Raw genomic sequence first — 10,101 nt, 5'->3', positions numbered from 1 at the left:
AACTGAGGTTTTGAGAACTTGCAGAGACACTGCTTGGTCACACACATGTAGGTCGATCAAACGGACAAAAACTTTACTTCGTCCTTGTTGATCAGACAAAACAGACATACTGTAATCGCTGAGGTTCACAGCTTCACTTCTTCAAACTTGGCTTGGAAAAGTCCCAAGAGTATTTTGTAGAACTTTATTACTCCGTTATTCTGGTAAGTCCTCTCGCACAACAAATTGAATGATATGTGACCTAGGCAATCTTAGCATGTTTCTAAAAAATATATATAATTTACTTTTACAGTTATATTGTAAGGGGAAAAACTGCTGGGTTAAATATGTACTTAAATGCTTATTTGGAAACAGTGTTAATGTATGTAAAAATATTTTACTGTGGATTATATTGTATCTATTGTATACAAATCTGTTGATTTTTAAATCATGCCCTACATGAAATTGACACCATTTAAATTCAACTTTTGACTGTCTTATCTGACATTGTATTGTCTGCATTGATGCACTTTCTACCATTTTATTACCCTTCATTATTTTTACAAACACTTTTATCATAATAGTTGTGTGCAAATAGATTTTTTTAAAAACATTTAGGTGTATTATGCAGTCTGAACTTGCATTACCTGAAGAAAATAAATCCCCTTGGGATCTTGCTGGAATGTATCAAATCCAATCAAATATGCATGAACTCTGCAGCTAGGGAAGCTAAGGAAATGCCCACTCTATGCAAAGAATAATTCATGTCTCACAAAACATATTGTACAACACAACCTATGCAAAAGCCTTTGACTAAACTGTCTGACCCAGATTGATCCTTCATCAGGGGCCCACCTGCACAGCCCAGACTGAACAGAAATGGTTGTAATTAGCCCACCATCACTAATAGCTCAGAAAATAAATGAAGCAAATGGGTTTTATATTTAGATGACTGCTAAAGTTTAAACAGTGGCTGCTGTTCGGACTTTTTTGACAGCTAAGGATCCCGAAGCTTGTGGGGAATTAGCTACGTTACGCAGGCTCTGCGAGAACACATGCTGACCAGACCGGACACGTCGCGTGCGCGAGCGTCGCAAAATAAATTTAGAAATCCATGTTATTCAATTACTGAGCGTGCCAACTAGCGTCTGCGATGCCAAGGGCTCAAATAGTCCTGCCTCTCCCATCTCCTCATTGGTTTATAGAAGCAGGAACCCACGTGCCATCTCCTCATTGGTTATACCCACTTGGGTGATTGAAAGATGAAATGTTTTGCCCGGTTGTCGTGGTAAAAGATGCCGATCACCATATAATTTCAAAGATGAAAAAGCCTGGAAGGAGGAGAGATAACTAGAAATGATTATGTTGGCCATTTTATGTGTGGATTAATTGTCAGAGTAGAAGACCTTGTGCATTTCAGGTTAATTAACAACTCAATGTTTATATCTCAGGACAAATTAGCTAGCAACAGGAAGCTAGCTAAATAGGACAAATTAGCTAGCAACAGCAAGCTAACTAGCTAAATTGCCATACATGTTTAATGCTTTTCGACCTGTCCCCAAATTGTCATTGGTTCAGTTTGTTTTGATATTTTAACCTGCGTGTCGTGATCGCCTTTGGTGTAGGGGGACAAAATAAATGTATGCATGATAGCCGTGTAACGTTACTGGCGAATGGTGCTCGTTTAATAAAGTTACATCAAAGCTGAATCAATGTCTGCACGATAACAAGGGCTATTATACATAACCGAATATAACAGCATGGTATAACGTTACTGTAAGACAAAAAAAACACCACCTAATTTCTTATGAGATTTCAAGATAATTGTGCGAACGGTCTGCATTTTTATCTCATGATGCCAAAACTCAACAGTGCGAGCCACTCAGCAAAATATGTGCTTTGATTTAATGATTTAAACTAAACAGGTAGGCTATGCTAGAGTTTACCGCCATCTCACCTGCTCTAAAATGCTACATAATTCAAAACAACCCTATAACTCAAGAAAATCTAAATGCATATCCCCATTAAATTGACTGAGATAACGGTTGGTATCAGATGCTGCATGGAAGTTTCATCGGTAAATGTGAAACTTTATAGTAAGAAATGTGACAGGAGGGAGACCACAAACGTGTGTTGAACATGATTCGGATCTTCAGCCCTGGGGAAAGGGGGGTCGACGGGGCGATTACCTACGGATCAGCAGCCTGGCCAAGTTAAAAAGCATTGCATTGGTGTAAACATGGGCGAGAGAGCGTTTCATTCCGCCATGTTATTTTACGAAGTCACATTGAGATTGACTTCATTATTTAAACCTGACACTAAACTGATTTTCTAACTAAAATTTGAAAAACTAATAGAAATAAAAACGAATATTAAAACACAAAACTATAATAACCTTGGTACAAACAGGAGGTGAATATATGGCTTAACTTCTTTTGTCAGGTGATGAGGTATATTATAAGATTGAAGACAAAATATGCGGGAAAAATACTGTATGTTTGAGAAATCTAACATACAGTTGAAGTTGGAAGTTGACATACACCTTAGCCAACTACATTTAAACTTAGTCTTTCACAATTCCTGACATTTAATCCTAGTAAAAATTCCCTGTCTTTTGGTCAGTTAGGATCCCCACTTTATTTTAAGAATGTGAAATGTCAGAATAATAGTAGAGAGAATTATTTATTTCAGCTTTTATTTCTTTCATCACATTCCCAGTGGGTCAGAAGTTTACATACACTGCATTAGTATTTGGTAGCATTGCCTTTTAATTGTTTATCTTGGGTCAAACGTTTTGGGTAGCCTTCCACAAGCTTCTCACAATAAATTGGGTGAATTTTGGCCCATTCCTCCTGATAGAGCTGGTGTAACTGAGTCAGGATTGCAGGCTTCCTTGCTCGCACACGCATTTTTTAGTTCTTCACACAAATTTTCTATAGGATTGAGGTCAGGGCTTTGTGATGGCCACTCCAATACCTTGACTTTGTTGTCCTTAAGCCATTTTGCCACAACTTTGGAAGTATGCTTGGGGTCATTGTCCATTTGGAAGACCCATTTGCGACCAAGCTTTAACTTCCTGATGTCTTGAGATGTTGCTTCAATATATCCGCATAATTTTCCTCATGATACCATCTATTTTGTGATGTGCACCAGTCTCTCCTGCAACACCCCCACAACATGATGCTCGCCACGCCTGTGCTTCACGGTTGGGATGGTTTCTTCGGCTTGCAGGCCTCCCGCCTTTCCTCCAAACATAATGAGGGTCATTATGGCCAAACAGTTCTATTTTTGTTTCATCAGACCAGAGGACATTTCTCCAAAAAGTACAATCTTTGTCCCCATGTGCAGTTGCAAACCGTAGTCAGGCTTTTTTATGGCGGTTTTGGAGCAGTGGCATCTTCCTTGCTGAGCGGCGGCCTTTCAGGTTATGTCGATATAGGACTCGTTTTTACTGTGGATATAGAGACTTTTGTACCTTTTTCCTCCAGCATCTTCACAGAGTCCTTTGCTGTTGTTCTGGGATTGATTTGCACTTTTTGCACCAAAGTACGTTCATCTCTAGGAGACAGAACGCGTCTCCTTCCTAAGTGGTATGACGGCTGCGTGGTCATTGTGCCATTTTCATATTCAAAATACACAGATGTTTTATTAATTACCAACTTACTGCGATAAAGTATTGTGTGTCATTGTACACAAAATTTAAACCACTCTTTTCCCACTTGAGATACTTAACCACACTCTCATGCATTTTCAGAGGGAATTGGGTCACTCAGTGTTGGGGTTATATAACCTGGTTTCTCTGCAAATTTCCAATCTCTGTATCACACCACACAACATCGCTAACCCCATTCAACCCCAGATTACTTTATAGTCACACTTTTGTAAGGATGTTAATTAACTACACTCAGATCTTTGCAAAAGTCCAAAGCCTTTGTAATTATAATAATTGATGTTTACAATAGTTGAAATGGATTAGAATAGATTTAAGTATGTCATGAGAGTAATGCATTTTTTTAGTTAGAGTACATACAGTACTGTATGTTGAAAATAAATTATAATGTCTTTCAAATTCCAAATGCGGTAAGTGAAAGGCCTGTTCTTCTCTGAGTTATCTCTCTCTCTCTCTCAATAGGAGAAAATGGATGGTACAGATTATAGTGAGTCAACAAATGGCATTACAGAGGACTATGGTGAGATGGAATATGTGGAGCCATGTCAAATGACAAAAAACAACCGTGTGGAGAGAGTGGTGCGACTCTACATCCACTCTGTCATCTGCATCCTGGGTTTACTGGGCAACATCCTGGTGATCGTCACCTACGCCTTCTACAAGAAGGCCAAGTCCATGACGGACGTCTACCTTCTGAACGTGGCCATAGCCGACATGCTGTTTGTGGCGGCTCTGCCCCTGATCATCTACAATGAGCAGAGTGACTGGGCCATGGGGATGGTGGCCTGTAAGGTTCTCAGAGGGGCCTACAGCGTCAACCTGTACAGTGGTATGCTGCTTTTAGCCTGTATTAGCACCGACCGGTACATCGCTATTGTCCAGGCCCGCCGCTCCTTCCGGCTCCGCTCCCTCACTCTCCTCTACAGCCGCATCATCTGTGTTACAGTCTGGAGCCTGGCCCTGCTCCTCTCTGTCCCCACCTTTGTCTACTACGATCGTTATGTGCCTGCACACAGCTTCTACAATATAAGTGACAATGGATTTTTTAATTACAGTAATGCTATGACACCCGTTGGTCTGAAGAACCCTGTATCCTCAGAGTCAGAGGTGGACTCTGTGGTTTGCAACTTCAGGTTCCCGGACAACGCCACGGCCCGCCAGATGAAGGTCCTGGTCCCCAGCACCCAGATGGCGGTGGGCTTCTTCTTGCCTCTGTTGGTCATGGGCTTCTGCTACGCCAGCGTCATCTTCACCTTGCTGCGCGTCAAGAACTTCCAGAGACATAAGGCGGTGCGCGTGGTGCTGGCCGTTGTGGTGGTGTTCATTGCCTGTCATCTACCCTATAACGCCGCCCTGCTCTACGACACGGTCCATATGTTCAAGCCCCAGTTGTGCGGGGTGATGGACAACACCCAAGTGGCCAAGACGGTGACGGAGACGGTGGCCTACCTGCACTGCTGCCTTAACCCAGTGCTGTATGCCTTCATCGGGGTGAGGTTCAGGAACCACTTCAAGAAGATTGTGGAGGATGTGTGGCGCGTGGGGAAGAGGGTCATGAACGTCCGACGCTTCTCCAGGGTCAAGTCCGAGATCTACGTCTCCACCGCCCGCAGGACTGTGGACGGGTCCTCTACCGACAACGCATCCTCTTTCACCATGTGAGGAGGAGACCCTGTGTTGGAGACTGCTGTTGCTTAGAACCCTAGTGAAGTCTGTGTTTCATTTACCCATGTCTAGTGAAGGTCTACACATTCCTTGCACAATCTTCACAATTTTCTGCCTTCAAATTAAATCTGGGAAAGGGATTAGATAAGGTTTTTTCCTACTTATCTACTCAACCCATTCCACAATTTCAAAGAAAAATACACATTTTAGAACATATTTAAAAAAAAATGTAAACACCCCAGAGGTAATACTTGGTGAAATCACATTTGGCAGCCATTACAGCTGTGAATCATTTTGAATAAGATTCTACCAACTTTGCACAACTCGAAGTGGAAAAACTCAGAAGTGGGCAGGCGGAGCAAGCAGAGCGGGGTGGGTGGAAAGGACGGGACAGGCAGAGCACGGACTATATGCCAGCAGGATAGCACATATCTCCAATCATCATTGCTGATAGCAATTTTGTGTTTCCATATATGGATAAATTGGTATAATTTAGCATTTAGAGTTAAAGCTTCAACCCTTAGTTACCTCTTCCAATTTCAAATGAGCTTGAAATAGGTGAATAATAATATTTTTTATTGTTTTGTGTGACTACAGCTCCAGCGATAAAATACAAAAATATAGACGTTATATGTCAAAGCGGTCAACCCGTCTGCCCGGCTTCAGTTGGGCCATTATAATTCAAAACATTCTAAAATCACACACACGCCTCGCACGCTCGCCTTTAGTGAGTTTAGGCCATTATGTCAAAATTGCTCAAGCTCATTACATTTGGTTGGGATTCATTGATGGACCGCAATATCTCAAACCTTGTCTCTGATTTTCTTTTTTTCTTTTTTTGAATTTGAACCCTTTTTCTCCCCAATTTCGTGGTATCCAATTGTTGTAGTAGCTACTATCTTGTCTCATCGCTACAACTCCCGTACGGGCTCGGGAGAGACGAAGGTTGAAAGTCATGCGTCCTCCGATACACAACCCAACCAAGCCGCACTGCTTCTTAACACAGCACGCATCCAACCCGGAAGCCAGCCGCACCAATGCGCCGGAGGAAACACCGTGCACCTGGCCACCTTGGTTAGCGCACACTGCGCCCAGCCCGCCACAGGAGTCGCTGGTGCGCGATGAGACAAGGACACCCCTACCGACCAAGCCCTCCCTAACCCGGGCGACGCTAGGCCAATTGTGCGTCGCCCCATGGACCTCCCGGTCGCGGCCGGTTACGACAGAGCCTGGGCGCGAACCCAGGGACTCTGATGGCACAGCTGGCAGATTTAAGTCAAGACTGAGACTGGACCATTCATGAACACGTAACACCTCTTTGAATGCCATTCTGGTGTCTTTCGTGTTATAAAACTTGTGTAATTGTCCCACTGAAAAATAAAAACTCTAGGGTTAGGTTTTCAGAAGACTGAGGCTTGGCTTTGGTCCTTTCATATTTCTTTTGATCCTGAAAAACTCCCCAGTTCCTGGCGGTGATAAGCATAACCATAACATGATGCTGCCACCACAATACTTGAAAATAAAGACATTGCATTCACTTCACATAACTGGCCTGTATGACAAAGTGAAAAGAAAGAAGCCTGTGTAAAAAATATATATAAATTATGTTTTCAACAAAGCCATTAAGTAACACTGCAAGACAACACAGCAAAGAAATAATGGCCTAAATTAAAAACTACGGGCTTGGTTCAAATCCAATACAACAAAACACAGAGTAAAACACTATTTTTAAGTATTGTGGTGGCAGCATCATGTTACAGTGACTGCGGAGTTTGTCAAGATCAAAGGAAATATGAAAAGAACAAAGCCCAGGTAAGAAGTAAGAGGAAACCCCACTGCAGTGTTCTGAAAAACTAACCTTGGGATAGAGGTTTAATTTTCAACTGACAATTACACAAATTGTAATGCCAAAGACACAGCAGAATGGATTTCCAAGAGGTGATGAGTTCCTGAGTGGTCCAATCTCAGTCCTGACTTAAATTGGAATCAGAGACAGGTTTAAACGTACAATGCAGCCATTTTTATCTCAATATCAAATCATTTCTGGGTAACAATTACCTTAATGTGATTGTTTTCAATTACAATTGTCAAAAAGAAACAGAAATAGCTTCTTAGCATAGAGACATTTCTAAAGCAAGTATTTTCCTAGGACTATTTGGGAATGTTCTTAGTGGGATGAGGAAAAGTCAAAACTAGCGGTGAATCCCAAACCACCACCTCGTCCCTACCAACTCGCTCGGAGGGCCCTCTCTTGTCACGTGTTGCTGACGAACCTCAGTGGATGACTTCCAGAGAGTGACGAGGAGAGCAATAAACCCATCAACTTCAGGACACATTTGTGACTTGAATTATGCAATACATGTTCCACTTCATGTTCCCCCTGTCGTTTTACAAAATATAAACCTCAGTAACAGTTAAACATTTAATTTAGGATTAATTTCATCTGTTATATGTATCAAGTCTCGAAATCAGACATAAACAAATTCACATGGCAGACAATTAGTCACACCTCTCCATTATTTTGTATAACATTGAACAAACTCCAAACATATCGCGGTGCGTGTCAGGATAGCACTTCGCTTTGAAGCCCCAACAGCCTCAATCATTTCTACTCCCTCAGTTTGGGAAACTTGTGCATATGGTGGAGGCGTGCGTGAACGTGCAAATGGAGGGCCGAGGAGGGGCGAGGGGAAGGGAGTCATTTGGGATTCAGCCTAGCTGTTATTGGCAGAAAGGTTTGGAACTCTTTCTTATTGGTCTATTAACTAATTTACCGCCTGGTGATGTCACCAGGCAGGCCAAAACTCCAACCCACCAAAACAGGCTGAAATGTCAGGTCTTTTCAAACAGCTCTAAAAGGGCATATCATAATTTTCACAATTTCACAGTATTATTCCAACCTCAGAGTGTGGAAGTATATACAGTATAAAACACAGGAAATCTAATTTTTAACTGCACTGGGCCTTTAAATATTGTTGTCCATCACTGTGCAATTTTGACAAAAAACTATGTAACAGTAAATGTTGCCTAAGAGTTGTGCAAAGTTGGTAGAATCTTATTCAAAATGATTCACAGCTATGATGGGGTGGCAGGTAGCCTAGTGGTTAGAGCATTGGGCTAGTAACCAAAAGGTTGCTAGCTCGAACACCCAAGCTGACAAGGTACAAATCTGTCGTTCTGCCCCTGAACAGGCAGTTAACCCACTGTTCCTAGGCCGTCATAGTAAATAAGAATTTGTTCTTAACTGACTTGCCTAGTTAAATAAAACATATGGCTGCCAAAGGTGCTTCCACCAAATATCAATGGGGTGTGAAGACAAATGTTTTTTATTAATTTGGAAAATATTCTATCATTTTTTTTTCACTTTGTAAATTTAGAGTAGGTTGTCTAGATCGGTAGGAGAAAAAAAATATAATATAATCAATGTTTTGATTTCATTTTAAGGAAGCAAAATGTGTAGTCTTTCACTAAGCATCTTTCTTGAATTAATACTATTAGGGAGGAATAATCAATGTAAAATAAAATCTGAATTGAAATGATAATATCACTGTTCCTGTTTGCTGTTTACTGTTGAATATGAAAGATGTATCGGTTGTTGCTTTCATGCAGTTCTGTCTTTGGTTAATGCACAATTGTGGTTCATGTCTGTGTAATAATTTTCATTGACAAAATAAATCAAGACTTTTTATGGCTTATATTATTTTCTTAAAGCGGAAATCTGGAGTTGAAACAATAACAAAGCAGTACCCCACAACTGTGTTTGTAAAAAGCTGAGGGATGGAGCGGGAGAAATGTAACTACTCTCAAATGCATAGCCTGAGCTATGAATTCAACGACAGACAATCAATGAGATCAAAATGATAGTTTTAACCATGTTTTGAAGCTATACAGTGTTTGTTTACGTTGTATATAAACAACTTTGGAGTAAAACAAGCTTAACGTTTTGGACTCTAATGGGGACCAACAGTTGAACTAAGCTCATGCGGCATTTATAAGTTACTGTATATTCTTCAAGAATCAATGAGTGTATATAATTCATTTAGAATTTGTATATAATTAAGTCCAAAAATGGATGTAGGATTTGCAGACTGCCCCTTTAAAGTGTGTACTGACAGAAGGATCGGGACAACATATTCAAATCTGTGTTTCAGACATGGCAAACGGCTCACGAGTACAGTGTAGATGTACAGTACATGCCGTAGCATGTTGTTAGTGCTTTTCCTTAGACAAAGGTCTGTTTCGGGAACACACACAGTCATTTATTTCATTGGCATGTCAAAATATTGTGTCTCCTGCCGCTAGTCACACCACCAGCCACAAGGGTGTGAGATTGTGTTGGGCAAAAAAACCTCACCGTCTATTCCCATGGCAATAACTGTCAGTTTCCAAGACCAATTAAGCGTAATGATACCCCCAAGGCAGTACCACATAGATCTACTTGGGGCCTCTTTTAATTGAATACACTTATTTTAATACTTTGTCAGGCAGAGACTTTGAGAGCGGAATCCCACGTCAATCTATGAAGTCTATAAGGAGTATGTCAATAGGCTCCTGCTAGCCTGGTTAAACCAGACGGACTGCTGTTACTAGTGCAGCGCTCAGTCTGGTTCAACCAGTAAGATGAGAGACAACACAGCCACTGCCATCCAACTTCCCATTAGCAACCAATCCAGATCAAATTAAATCAGTAACTATTTATGTTGTGTTAAGTGTACAAAAACAGACACGTTTTTTTTTTTTTTTGCGAGAAAACATTAAGAACTGAAACGCCAGCGCAACTGAAGAGC

General features: G+C 41.2%; 1 protein-coding gene across 1 annotated transcript; it reads left to right on the top strand.

Moving 5' to 3' along the window:
- Window positions 1-89: 89 nt before the first annotated feature.
- Window positions 90-6,334, top strand: LOC110531086 (C-C chemokine receptor type 6). The gene is made up of 2 exons (XM_021614360.3): window positions 90-203; window positions 4,112-6,334. Exon 2 carries the CDS (start codon window positions 4,118-4,120, stop codon window positions 5,309-5,311), a length of 1,194 nt encoding a protein of 397 aa, XP_021470035.1. The 5' UTR covers window positions 90-203; window positions 4,112-4,117; the 3' UTR covers window positions 5,312-6,334.
- Window positions 6,335-10,101: the final 3,767 nt, after the last annotated feature.

This window comes from Oncorhynchus mykiss, chromosome 8 (genome assembly GCF_057628025.1).
Source record: "Oncorhynchus mykiss isolate SJ-2025 chromosome 8, ASM5762802v1, whole genome shotgun sequence".
NCBI lineage: Eukaryota > Metazoa > Chordata > Actinopteri > Salmoniformes > Salmonidae > Oncorhynchus > Oncorhynchus mykiss.
The sequence above is the reverse complement of the archived record's forward strand: the minus strand, read 5'-3'. Positions and strand labels throughout refer to the sequence as shown.